Source organism: Piliocolobus tephrosceles, chromosome 5 (assembly GCF_002776525.5).
Source record: "Piliocolobus tephrosceles isolate RC106 chromosome 5, ASM277652v3, whole genome shotgun sequence".
Classification (NCBI taxonomy): domain Eukaryota; kingdom Metazoa; phylum Chordata; class Mammalia; order Primates; family Cercopithecidae; genus Piliocolobus; species Piliocolobus tephrosceles.
Genome location: NC_045438.1, coordinates 136528959 through 136542259, shown reverse-complemented (window position 1 = coordinate 136542259; position 13301 = coordinate 136528959). Strand labels below are relative to the sequence as shown.

At 54.2% G+C, this 13301-nt stretch overlaps 1 protein-coding gene across 2 annotated transcripts in view; it reads left to right on the top strand.

Moving 5' to 3' along the window:
- Positions 1–13180, top strand: part of VARS1 (valyl-tRNA synthetase 1) — a 20429-nt gene extending 7249 nt beyond the window's left edge. For both annotated transcript variants that reach the window (XM_023188855.2, XM_023188854.2), the window contains exons 9-30: positions 4940–5104; positions 5348–5429; positions 5959–6078; positions 6165–6273; positions 6359–6453; positions 7488–7578; positions 7829–7953; positions 8040–8143; positions 8230–8388; positions 8492–8582; positions 8717–8822; positions 8908–8978; positions 9063–9188; positions 9543–9647; positions 9728–9796; positions 9883–9961; positions 10095–10222; positions 10524–10679; positions 10863–11069; positions 11141–11252; positions 11381–11706; positions 13038–13180. In XM_023188855.2, the coding sequence (XP_023044623.2) occupies positions 4940–5104; positions 5348–5429; positions 5959–6078; positions 6165–6273; positions 6359–6453; positions 7488–7578; positions 7829–7953; positions 8040–8143; positions 8230–8388; positions 8492–8582; positions 8717–8822; positions 8908–8978; positions 9063–9188; positions 9543–9647; positions 9728–9796; positions 9883–9961; positions 10095–10222; positions 10524–10679; positions 10863–11069; positions 11141–11252; positions 11381–11706; positions 13038–13106 (2695 nt within the window). In that variant the 3' untranslated portion in view covers positions 13107–13180. The remainder of the gene's footprint in view (positions 1–4939; positions 5105–5347; positions 5430–5958; positions 6079–6164; positions 6274–6358; positions 6454–7487; positions 7579–7828; positions 7954–8039; positions 8144–8229; positions 8389–8491; positions 8583–8716; positions 8823–8907; positions 8979–9062; positions 9189–9542; positions 9648–9727; positions 9797–9882; positions 9962–10094; positions 10223–10523; positions 10680–10862; positions 11070–11140; positions 11253–11380; positions 11707–13037) is intronic.
- The last annotated feature ends 121 nt before the right edge of the window (positions 13181–13301 follow it).

Below are 13301 nucleotides of genomic sequence, written 5' to 3'. Positions count from 1 at the left end.
TTTTTTTTTTTTTTTTTGAGGCGGAGTCTCGCTCTGTCGCCCGGACTGGAGTGCAGTGGCCGGATCTCAGCTCACTGCAAGCTCCTCCTCCCGGGTTTACACCATTCTCCTGCCTCAGCCTCCCCAGTAGCTGGGACTACAGGCGCACGCCACCTTGCCCGGCTAGTTTTTGTATTTTTAGTAGAGACGGGGTTTCACCGTGTTAGCCAGGATGGTCTCGATCTCCTGACCTCGTGATCCGCCCGTCTCGGCCTCCCAAAGTGCTGGGATTACAGGCTTGAGCCACCGCGCCCGGCCTGTAAAGTTTCTTTAAACATTTAAGATTTTGTGTGTGTGTGTGTTTTAAGTTCATCAGCTATCGTTAGTGTTAGTGTATTTTTATTTATTTATTTTTACTTTTTTTTTTTTTCAAGACGAGTCTCACTCTGTCGCCCAGGCTGGAGTGCAGTGGCGCAATCTGGGCTCACTGCAAGCTCCAAGCTCCGCCTCCCAGGTTAGCGCCATTCTCCTGCCTCATCCTCCTGAGTAGCTGGGACTACAGGCACCAGCCACAACACTCAGCTAATTTTTTTTTTTAATTTTTACTAGAGACAGGGTTTCCCCATGTTAGCCAGAATGGTCTCGATCTCCTGACCTCGTGATCTGCCCGCCTTGGCCTCCCAAAGTGCTGGGATTACAGGCGTGAACCACCACGCCCGGCCAGTGTTAGTGTATTTTATGTGTGGCCCAAGACAGTTCTTCCATGTGGCCCAGGGATGCCAAAAGATTGGATACCCCTGCTGTACATGCTTGCTCAAGCATGTGTGGAAGGGTTTCGCTGGTGTAGCTATCAAGAAGTGAAACTGCTAGGTCGGCAGGCACACCTGTATTAAGTATGCACAGAAGCTGCCAAGTTGCCCTGCAGAATGGCTTTGCTGATTGATACCTCCAGGAATTGCTGTGAGAGGATTCATTTCCCCACCCTTTCCAAGCCTGAGCATTAGGGTTGCCTAATTAGTTTTGCCAATCTGATGGGCAAAAAAATGATACCTCTGTTACTTTCCTTTGTACTTTTCTGATTACTATTGAAATTGTACCTATTTCCATGTTTCTTGGCCAGTCAGGTTTACTCTTATGTGAATTGTCTATCTATCTTTTGCCTGTTTTTCTATTGATTCTTTGTTGTTTTTCTTTTTAATTTTTTTTGAGAATTCTTTACCTGTTCTGGGTATTGATTTTTTTGTTATATATTGTAAATGTTTCTGTTTTATTATTGTGTGGTAGTTTTCCTGTTATTGTAAATGTTTCTCCTGTTTTCTGTTACTATTTGTTTTCACTGTTAATATTTTAATTAGTAATAAATACAAAGTAATATTATAGGTGACAAATCTTTTTAAAAAGTGTTTTAAAATGACTTTACCATTTTTGGAAACCAGGGTTTATTATATTTAAATTTTGAGAATTTTTTCAGGTGTCTTAGGTACTAAATTAATGTGGTAAAAAGATATTTACTGGGCCCAACTATGTGTCCCCCCTGCACTGAGCACTGGGGATGTAATGTTTATGCATTTTGCAAGTAACTGAGAGCTGGGAAAACAGTTACTTGTTTTATTTTTTTATTTTTATTATTTTTTTTTTGAGGCAGTCGCCCAGGCTGGAGTGCAGTGGTGCGATCTCAGCTCACTGCAAGCTCCGCCTCCTGGGTTCATGCCATTCTTCTGCCTCAGCCTCCAGAGTAGCTGGGACTACAAGTGCCAGCCACCATGCCCGGCTAATTTCTTGTATTTTTTTTTTTTAGTAGAGACAGGGTTTCACCGTGTTAGCCAGGATAGTCTCGATCTCCTGACCTCGTGATCTGCCCGCCTCGACCTCACAAAGTGCTGGGATTACATACGTGAGCCACGGCACCTGGCCTGGTTTTTTTTTTTTTTTTTTTTTTTTTGAGTCGGCGTCTCGCTCTGTTGCCCAGGCTGGAGTGCAGTGGTGCATGCTTACTGCAACCTATGCCTCCTGGGTTCGAGTGATTCTCCTGCCTCAGCCTTCTGAGTAGCTGGGATTACAGGTGCCCGCCACCATGCCCAGCTAATTTTTCTATTTTTAGTAGAGACAGGGTTTCACCATGTTGGTCAGGCTGGTCTCAAACTCCTGACCTTGTGATCCGCCTGCTTTGGCCTCCCAAAGTGCTGGGATGACAGGCATGAGCCATCTCCCCCAGCCAAACAGTTCTGTTAAATACACATAACATACAATGGCCAAGTTGTTTGTGTTTGTGTTTGTGTTTTTGTTTCATTTTTCAATTTTTCAATTTTTTTTTTTTTTGGAAATGGAGTCTCGCTCTGTCACCCAGGCTGGAGTGCAGTGGCGCGATCTTGGCTCACTGCAAGCTCCGCCTCCCGGGTTCACACCATTCTCCTTCCTCAGCCTCCTGAGTAACTGGGACTACAGGCGCCCACCAGCACGCCTGGCTAATTTTTTTTTTTTTATTTTTAGTAGAGATGGGGTTTCACCGTGTTAGCCAGGATGGTCTTGATCTCCTGATCTTGTGATCTGCCCGCCTCAGCCTCCCAAAGTGCTGGGATTATAGGCATGAACCACCATGCCCAGCCCTGGTTTTCAATTTATTTATTTATTTTTTTTTGAGACAGAGTCTCGCTTTGTCGCCCGGGCTGGAGTGCAATGGCCGGATCTCAGCTCACCGCAAGCTCCACCTCCCGGGTTTATGCCATTCTCCTGCCTCAGCCTCCCGAGTAGCTGGGACTACAGGCGCCCGCCACCTCGCCCGGCTAGTTTTTTGTATTTTTTAGTAGAGACGGGGTTTCACTGTGTTAACCAGGATGGTCTTGATCTCCTGACCTCATGATCCGCCCGTCTCGGCCTCCCAAAGTGCTGGGATTACAGGCTTGAGCCACCGCGCCCGGCCTGTTTTTCAATTTTTTAACAAAACCAAGAGAGGGTCTCGCTATGTTGCCCCAGCTAGTCTCGAACTTCTGGGCTCAAGTAATCCTCCTGCCTCAGTCTCCCAAAGTGCTGGGACTACAGGCATGAACCACCATACCTGGCCTCCAAGTTTGTTTACATGAGAACAGAATGAATAATTTTTTGTTGTTTTTTAAATGAGACAGAGTCTCATTCTGTCGCCCAGACTGGAGTGCAGTGACTCGATGTTGTCTCACTGCAACCTCCACCACTCGGGTTCAAGCAATTCTCGTGTCTTAGTCTCCTGAGTAGCTGGCACTACAGGCGTGCACCACCACGCCCAGCTAATTTTTTTGCATTTTTATTAGAGAGAGTTTTGCCACGTTGGCCAAACTGGTCTCGACCTCCTAACTTGAAGTGATCCGCCTGCCTCGGCTTCCCAAAGTGCTGGGATTACAGGCGTGAGCCACCGCGCCTGGCCACATACTTCTTATAAAACTCTTTTTTTTTCTTATAAAACTCTTAAGGTAGCCACATTTTTTTCCAGTGAACATGGTTTAAATAAAATGTGAGATACTCCCATTACTTTAATGGAATAGAGTTATATCAACTTTTTATTTTTATTTATTTCTTTATTTTTGAGACAGAGGCTCTCAGCTGGGAACAAAGGTGCACACCACCATGCCTGGCTTTTGTTTTTTTTTTTTTTTTTTTTTTTTTTTGCAGAGACTAGGTCTCATTATGTTGCCCAGGCTAGTGTGCAACTCCTGGGCTCAAGCAATCCTCCCACCTTGGCCTCCCAAAGTGTTGGGGTTATAGGCTTGAGCCACTGTGCCTGGCTTGAATTCTTTAATCTATCTAAAGTTTCTTTTTGTGACTATTGATAAGGGGAAGATTTTTTCCAAATAATTAGCTAGTTGTTCCAAACAAATATTTTGAATAGTTTATCCTTATTTTACTGATAGGAAGTGCCACCTTTCACAAATACTAAATTTGCTTGTATCTGTTTGCAGGCACTATTTTGTTTCTATTTAGTAATTTATTTTAACAAGTAGAACTTTTGCTATCCTGTTTGGCAGGAGCCTCCTCTTTGTTCTTTTTTTTTTTCTTGAGACAGAGGCTCACTCTATCATCCAGGCTGGAGTGCAGTGGCCCAGTCTCAGCTCACTGCAACCTCCACCTCCCGGGTTCAAGCGATTCTTATGCTTCAGCCTCCCAAGTAGCTGGGATTACAGGCATGCACCACCATGCCTGGCTAATTTTTGTATTTTTGGTAGAGACAGGGTTTCACCATGTTGGTCAGGCTGGTCTCGAACTCCTGTCCTCAAGTGATCCACTCGCCTTGGCCTCCCAAAGTCCTGGGGTTACAGGTGTGAGCCACCACGCAGGCCTGTCTTTGTTCTTTTTCCATATTGCCTTGGCTCTTCTTGCAAATCTTTTCTCCTTGACTAGCTTTAGAATCATAAGGGTTCCAGCTCCACCCCTGCTTCTTTCTTTTTTTGTTTGTTTGTTTTTTGGAGATGGAGTCTCACTCTGTCGCCCAGGCTGGAGTGCAATGGCATGATCCTGGCTTGCTGCAACCTCTGCTTCCCGGGTTCAAGCAATTCTCCTGCCTCAGCCTCCCAAGTAGCTGGGATTACAGGCATATGCCACCACGCCCAGCTAACTTTGTATTTTTAACAGAGACAGGGTTTTACCATGTTGGCTGGAGCTTATCTTGAACTCCCCACCTCAGGTGATCCACCCACCTCGGCCTCCCAAAGTGCTGGGATTACAGGTGCATGCCACCATGCCCAGCTAATTTTGTATTTTTGGTAGAGAAGGGTTTTACCATGTTGGCCAGGCTGATCTCGAACTCCCCACCTCAGGTGATCCGCCCACCTCAGCCTCCCAAAGTTCTGGGATTACAAGCGTGAGCCACTGCGCCTGGCCTCCCTGCTTCTTTATTTAGAGTCCATTGACTCCTTGCCTAGAGCCTCTCCTTTCTTTGGTGCCAGGCCCCACTGGCCTGACTCACCCTCTGGTCCTCCATGCCCCCCAACAGGCACCGTATGCGTGGGGAGACCACCCTATGGAACCCTGGCTGTGACCATGCAGGTATTGCCACCCAGGTGGTGGTGGAGAAGAAGCTATGGCGTGAGCAGGGGCTGAGCCGGCACCAGCTGGGCCGCGAGGCCTTTCTACAGGAGGTCTGGAAGTGGAAGGAGGAGTAAGTATGCAGCATCCCTGTGGGCATCATAGCCCTGCCCCCCTGTCCCCTATCCAGAGGACCTCTGTCACCTATAACCCCTGGCCACAGGGTCAGACCCTCTCACAGAGGCAGAGTCAGTTGGCTCTAGGGACCAGGTAAATTTCAGGGGGATAGGTGATCTCCACACTGCCCAGTCAGCCACCTGATGTCTCCCTCCAGCCCAGGCATGAGTGCTGACCTCAGCCTGTCTGTCTGTTCCAGGAAAGGTGACCGGATTTACCACCAGTTGAAGAAGCTCGGCAGCTCCTTGGACTGGGATCGAGCCTGTTTCACCATGGACCCTGTGCGTGGGCGGGGTCTCAAAGCTGGGGCAGGAGTAGGAGTCTCCCCAGGGTGGGACCCCCACAGGAGAGAGCACAGGTGCTGCGGCCCTCTCTCAGGAGCTGGCCCACGTAAAACACCACGGAGGGCTCAGCTGCAAATGCCACTTCCCACCCCTCGCCATGGCCCTTTCCATATTGTGGCCCTTCATGTTCCCTGTCTTGGCTCTGGGAGCTCCAGATTCCTCCAGATGGCACATGATCAGGACCCCGTCTCCCATGGAGCCTGAACTCCCAGGGTCCTCTGCACCAGTACTTGTCCCCAGCTGAGTGTCTTCGTTGCCATCTACAGCATCACAAGACTTGTTGCCTGCTCTTGTGTTCCCTTAGTCCCCTCTCCCGCTCAAGGAAAGAAGAAAGTACTCCCCTCAGAGGGGTCTTTGTACTGGCCAGTGGGACTCTGTATGGGCCAGGCCTCACTGGAGCCCTGGGTGTCTGCCTGGGCCTCCAGCACAAGGCCCATCTCTCTGATTTCTCCCTGCTCCACCCCAGAAACTCTCAGCAGCTGTGACAGAGGCCTTTGTCCGGCTTCACGAGGAAGGTGTCATCTATCGCAGTACCCGTCTCGTTAACTGGTCCTGCACCCTCAACTCTGCCATCTCTGACATTGAGGTGCGCCCCCCAACCTGGCCTGTCTCCATCTCCAATCTGCCCTGGCCCTGGCCCCTGGGCCACCCCTCTAAATACCCATTTTACAGGTGGATAAGAAGGAGCTGACAGGTCGCACCCTGCTCTCTGTGCCTGGCTACAAGGAGAAGGTGGAGTTCGGGGTCCTCGTGTCCTTTGCCTATAAGGTCCAAGGCTCAGGTAGGAGCCAGGGGCACCAGGATCCTGGGCTGGGAGTGGCAGGAAGGGGCCAGGGCCAAGACCACAAGGCCTTCTGTCACCCCAGACAGCGACGAGGAGGTGGTGGTGGCAACAACTCGGATCGAGACAATGCTGGGAGATGTGGCTGTAGCTGTGCACCCCAAAGATACCAGATACCAGGTGGGGGACTGTCCACAGTTAGGGAAGGAATCCTGGCCAAAAAGGGCTCCCATCCTTATGGGGTGGAGGGGTTGGACTTAGGACCCTGGCTGAGGAGAGGAAACTGGGTTAGAAACTGGTCTTCAGCGTCTTTCCCAGCTCTGATGGTAGAGCTATTGGGGGCTGTTTGGGGAGTTCAAGTGTTGGGATAGTCAGGGCCCTGGAAAGGAAGGACTTGGGCCCAGCCCTTCGTGCATTTTTAAAAAGTTAAATAACTGGGCGTGGTGGCTCCTGCCTGTAATCCCAGCGCTTTGGGAGGCTGAGGCAGGCGAATCATAAGGTCAGGAGTTCGAGACCAGCCTGGCCAACGTAGTGAAACCCCATCTCTACTAAAAATACAAAAAATTAGCCGGTTGTGGTGGCAGGTGCCTGTAATCCCAGCTACTCAGGAGGCTGAGGCAGGAGAATCGCTTGAACCTGGGATGTGGAGGTTGCAGTGACCCGAGATCACTCCGCTGAACTCCAGCCTTGGCGACACAGTGAGACTCCATCTCAAAAAAAACAAAAGTTAAATAGAGACAAGGTCTTGCTCTGTGAACCAGGCTGATCTTGAACTCCTGGCCTCAAGGAAGCCTCCTGCCCCAGCCTCCCAAAGTGTGGGGATTACAGATGTGAGCCATGGCACCAGGCTCCTGCATGCATTTTTTTTTTTTTTTTTTTGAGAGAGGGTCTCTCTATCGCTCAGGCTAGAGTACAGTGGTGCCATCTTGGCTTATTGCAACCTCCACCTCCTGGGTTTCAAGCAGTATTCATGCCTCAGCCTCTTGAGTAGCTGAGATTACAGGCATGCGTCACCACACCTGGCTAACTTTTTTTGTTGTTGTTTTTTTGTAGTTTTAGTAGAGACAAGGTTTCACCATGTTGGCCAGGCTGATCTCCAACTCCCAGCCTCAAGTGATCTGCCTGCCTCAGCCTCCCAAAATTCTGGGATTACAGGTGGGAATCACGGCGTCTGGCCCCACTTCATGCTTTTTTGGTATCTTTTTCTGCCCCAGCACCTGAAGGGGAAGAACGTGGTCCACCCATTCCTGTCTCGGAGCCTTCCCATTGTCTTCGATGAATTTGTGGACATGGATTTTGGCACAGGTAGGCAAGGGGCTGGTCCTATGGGGACAGGAAAAGACTGGAGCTGCACCCTAGCTGTCCATCTTCTCTCAGAGAAAAAGAAAATAAGCTTCAGCCAAATAGGCAGAGCTTGGGGTGGTTCTCAAGGGACTGCATTAGACAAGTGGGGGCCAGGAGTGGTCTTGGAGCTACATCCTTCTGCAAAAGAGGTGAGTGTAGGAAGGAACTCCGTGGAGTCCCTCATGACCCAGGCGTCCCCATGTACACCCAGGTGCTGTGAAGATCACCCCTGCACATGACCAAAACGACTATGAAGTTGGGCAGCGGCACGGGCTGGAGGCCATCAGCATCATGGACTCCCGGGGGGCCCTCATCAACGTGCCTCCGCCTTTCCTGGTGAGGCTGCCTGGAGCATGAGTGCCTGGGCCAGGGAGATGGAGGGGTGGCTGGGCATCGCCATGATGGGCATCGTTCCTACCCAGGGCCTGCCCAGGTTTGAGGCCAGGAAAGCGGTGCTGGTGGCGCTGAAGGAGCGGGGACTGTTCCGTGGCGTTGAGGAGAACCCCATGGTGGTGCCACTTTGCAAGTGAGGGTGGGGGCCTGAGAGGGGTGGAAGGTGGAGGGCTCCTTAGGGTTTTACCGCCTGGCCTTCTCACCTATGCGTACCCACAGCCGGTCGAAGGACGTGGTAGAGCCTCTGCTGCGGCCGCAGTGGTACGTTCGCTGCGGGGAGATGGCCCAGGCTGCCAGCGCCGCTGTGACTCGAGGCGACCTCCGCATCCTGCCTGAGGCCCATCAGCGCACGTGGCATGCCTGGATGGACAACATCCGGTGTGTAGGGCCCTCAGTGTGGGAGGGGCTTGCCAAGGGCTGAGCAGGGCTCGGTTCAGGCTCCTCTAGGCCCTCCCTGATTTCCCCTCCCCGACATTTGCAGGGAGTGGTGCATTTCCAGGCAGCTGTGGTGGGGCCACCGCATCCCAGCCTACTTTGTCACTGTCAGTGACCCAGCAGTGCCCCCTGGGGAGGTGAGCAGACGGCCAGAGCTAGCTGCTGGGTCACCCTGGGGGAACACTGTGTTTATTGGGTCCTTGGTGGGGGGAGGGGCAGGATGAGCCAGAAGCAGACACACCCCCTTGGGTAATCACTGCACCTGCGGCAGGACCCTGATGGGCGGTACTGGGTGAGTGGACGCAACGAGGCGGAGGCCCGGGAGAAGGCAGCCAAGGAGTTCGGAGTGTCGCCTGACAAGATCAGTCTCCAGCAAGGCAAGGAGGGGCTCTGAGGGTTTGGAGGGAGTTGTTGGGGGCAGAGTTCCACTCCCTCTGACCTCTGACCTTTGGCCTCTCTCAGATGAGGATGTATTGGATACCTGGTTCTCCTCCGGCCTCTTCCCCTTATCCATTTTTGGCTGGCCCAACCAGGTGTGTTCCTGGGGCCAGGGCTTGGCGGGACAGGGGACTGGAGGGTGGGTGTTGGCTCCCCTTCACACCCTGGTCTGCCCTCAGTCAGAAGACCTGAGTGTGTTCTACCCCGGGACACTGCTGGAGACCGGTCACGACATCCTCTTCTTCTGGGTGGCCCGGATGGTCATGCTGGGCCTGAAGCTCACGGGCAGGCTGCCCTTTAGAGAGGTGCGGAGACAGCTGAGACCCTCCCGTCACCCCCAGCCTCCTCTCCTGCTGTCCTGTTCTGCAGCACAGGCCCCGCGTGGCTGGGGCATGGAGTTAGCTATAGGCAGGCCTGACCCAGGGGCTGGTGGGGGGTTGAAATCCAGCCTGGGCCCTGCTCAGTGATTCCTGTGCCCAGGGCTTCGTCTTCCCAGAGGAGGGAGTGCTTCTGTTCACATAAAGGCACTGAACGAACTCTTGGGGACACTCAGTGGGACGTGAGGTTCACAGTGGCATAGACCAGACACAGTCCTGGTCGGGGCTGAGGCCGGGGAAGGAGAGGACTGAGCCTCATGGGCCTCCCCACCTGCTCTTCAGGTCTACCTCCATGCCATCGTGCGAGATGCTCACGGCCGGAAGATGAGCAAGTCTCTAGGCAATGTCATCGATCCCCTGGACGTCATCTATGGAGTCTCCCTGCAGGTGGGCTGGGTGCTGGGCCAGCCAGGAAGGGCCACGGGGCTGTGGCCACAGCCACCTGACTGCTTCCACTCCACCCTCAGGGCCTCCACGACCAGCTACTGAACAGCAACCTGGATCCCAGCGAGGTGGAGAAGGCCAAAGAAGGGCAGGTGTGGAGGGTTGGGCTGGGCTGAGCAGGAGCACAGCGTGGATGGGGCTGGCTGAGGACACTCCTCTCTCTGCCTCTTCCCTGTAGAAAGCTGACTTCCCAGCGGGGATTCCCGAGTGTGGCACCGATGCTCTCCGGTTTGGATTATGTGCCTACACGTCCCAGGGTAGGGCCCCCAAAGCTGCCCTCCCAGCCACTCCCTCCTTCTGTGAGGCCCATCCCTCTTCTCCACCCTGAGCCTCTGGTGGGCATGGGCTGGGAAGAGGATGATGAGGACTCACATCTTACCCCCGACCCAGGTCGTGACATCAACCTGGATGTGAACCGGATACTGGGTTACCGCCACTTCTGCAACAAGCTCTGGAATGCCACCAAGTTTGCCCTTCGTGGCCTTGGGAAGGGTTTTGTGCCCTCACCCACCTCCCAGGTAAGGACCTGGTGAGCAGCAAAGGCTGGGCACAGGAATCACTGAGCAGGGCCCACACAGGCTGCACCCCTGTCCAGAGTGGCCTCCATGTTGCCGGGGGGACAGATAGACACAGAGACAGTTAAAGGGAAAGCCCGGGGCACTGGGGGCTGGGGCCTGTCACTTCTTCCCAGATCCTGGCACATAGATGGTTGCTTTGGACTCATCAGACTCTGGGTGAAGATTTACCAATGACTCCTGCCCCCATGGGGTTCTGGCACCCTCCCCTGGCCCGCTGGCTGATACACCCTCTGTCCCCAAGCCCGGAGGTCATGAAAGCCTGGTGGACCGCTGGATCCGCAGCCGCCTGACAGAGGCTGTGAGGCTCAGCAATCAAGGCTTCCAGGCCTACGACTTCCCGGCCGCCACCACCGCCCAGTACAGCTTCTGGCTCTATGAGCTCTGTGATGTCTACTTGGTGAGAAGGAGCAGAGCGAGGCAGGGGACGGTGGGGGTGGGTAGGCAGCAGAGCCCTGGGCTCAGTTTTGCCAGAGTTGGCCTTGAGACCTAAGTCAACCCATCCCCTTCCCAGTCCTCACATGCACAGTGAGGGCTCAAGGCTAGACCTCCAGCCGTGAGCCCTGTACCTCTCGTCCCCTAGGAGTGCCTGAAACCCGTACTGAATGGGGTAGACCAGGTGGCAGCCGAGTGTGCCCGCCAGACCCTGTACACCTGCCTGGACGTCGGCCTGCGGCTGCTCTCGCCCTTCATGCCCTTCGTGACGGAGGAGCTGTTTCAGAGGCTGCCCCGGAGGATGCCGCAAGCTCCCCCTAGCCTCTGTGTTACCCCCTACCCAGAGCCCTCAGAGGTACGGCATGGCCTGGAGAGGGGAGTCTGACCTGCCCTCCAGGCCCCCTCACCCCCTCCTCCACCCCACAGTGCTCCTGGAAGGACCCTGAGGCAGAAGCCGCCCTTGAGCTGGCGCTAAGCATCACGCGAGCTGTGCGCTCCCTGCGGGCTGACTACAACCTCACCCGGATCCGGCCCGACTGTGAGCCTCAGGCCCCCATGTCCACCCCATCCCACTGTCCCCTCAGCCCACTCTGCGACCCAGTGTCCAGCAGTGACTGGTTTCCTGTTTCCATGGAGCTAGGCCTCACCTTTCTCCCTCTCTGGCAGGCTTCCTGGAAGTGGCGGATGAGGCCACGGGCGCCCTGGCGTCGGCTGTGTCGGGCTACGTGCAGGCGCTGTCCAGCGCAGGTGTGGTGGCTGTTCTGGCCCTGGGGGCTCCCGCCCCGCAGGGTTGCGCTGTGGCTCTGGCCTCTGATCGCTGCTCCATCCACCTGCAGCTGCAGGGGCTGGTGGACCCTGCGCGGGAGCTGGGCAAGCTGCAAGCCAAGCGAGTTGAGGCCCAGCGGCAGGCCCAGCGTCTGCGGGAACGCCGTGCCGCCTCAGGCTACCCTGTCAAGGTGCCCCTCGAAGTGCAGGAGGCAGATGAAGCCAAGGTGTGTGGCGTGAGTGGGCATTTCCCACACCATCCACTTCCTCCATCAAAACCCTGGTCTGGGCTGGTGCGAGTACAGTGGTGTTGACGACTAATTGATCGTAACCAGTTACAGATTTCTTTGTTCCTTCTCCATTCCCGCTAACCTGAAAAAACAAAACAGCCTGGTTCAGTGCCTTACACCTGTAATCCCAGAACTTTGGGAGGCCGAGGTGGGTGGATCACTTGAGCCCAGGGGTTTGAGACCAGCCAACATGGTGAAATCCCATCTCTACAACAAATATAGAAAAATTAGCTGGCCATAGTGGCACACACCTGGGGTCCCAGCTACTCGGGGGGGCTGAGGTGGGCGGATTGCTTGAGCCTGAGAGGTCAAGGCTGCGGTGAGCTGAGATCACGCCACTGCACTCCAGCCTGGGCAACAGAGAGAAGACCCTCTCTCTCAAAAAAAAAAAAAAAAAAAAAACAAAGCATCCAAAACAAAACCCAACCCTGGTCTGGAAGCTGGACTCTACCCAAACCTGGGGAATCCACTGGGAAGCATGGAGCCCGGGCGCTCTGAGCAGGGACCATAGAATGCCCTTCCCTTACACATGGGGAGCAGCTGGGGGCTGGGCACAGCCCAGGGTCACACAACAGGTCGGAGATGGAGGCTGACCTAGAACCGGGCATCCTATCTCCCAATCAGACCCTTCATACCCCACCCAGCTGCCTGAAATGTGGAAACCCGCATGCCTGAGGCTAGGCTTAGGGTCCACATGTAGTCGGGAGCCCTGGACCTCCCACCAGTTACTTTCAAGCCTACCGGGCTGACCCTGGAAGGCCAGTCTCATTTGTCCCCTGCCTCCTGGGTTCCACCAGAGAGGAGTAATGGAGTAAGTAAACTGCACAGACACAGAAAATCAGTCACGGAGGCCAAGAGCTAGAGAGCCTCGAGTGGACCTGGTTCATCTCACTTGGTTCTCCCAAGAGCCCTGGGAGGGGGTAATATTATCGTCATCTGACAAATGAAGTGACTGGCCTGGGACCCTGTGCTCTCCTGCTTACGTGGGGACACTGCGTGGGGAGCATGTAGGCTCTGAGTTTCCTTTGTTCTTGGGGACTGACCACTCTGTGGAAAAAGGCAAGACCCAAGAGGTGCTGGTGGAGGTGGGAATGGGGGTGGGGGTGCTGGCGGAAATGGGTGGGGAGCCAGGCCAGCCAGGTTCACGCCTCCTCCGAGCTACTGACCTTCCATGGTCCTCGCTCATCTTTCCAACTTTGTTGTCCTGGGTGTCTGGGGGTCTCTTCGCTTGGACGTGGGTCCTCACCCAGCCCCTGGTTCCACTCCAGCTCCAACAGACGGAAGCAGAGCTCAGGAAGGTGGATGAGGCCATCGCCCTATTCCAGAAGATGCTGTGACCCACCACCTGCTTCCCCGCTCACCCCAGCAGCTCACCATGGGGATGGCAGCAATAAAATATTTTCCCACAAAATCCTCTTGTCATCTGTGGTGGGGGCAGAGGGGCTGGGTGCCTGAATCCCGGGGGGTTGCAGGGTGGGAGTGAGGCCCTGGTTCTGGAGGGCAGAGGGGCGCGTCTGTCTGGGTCTGTCCCT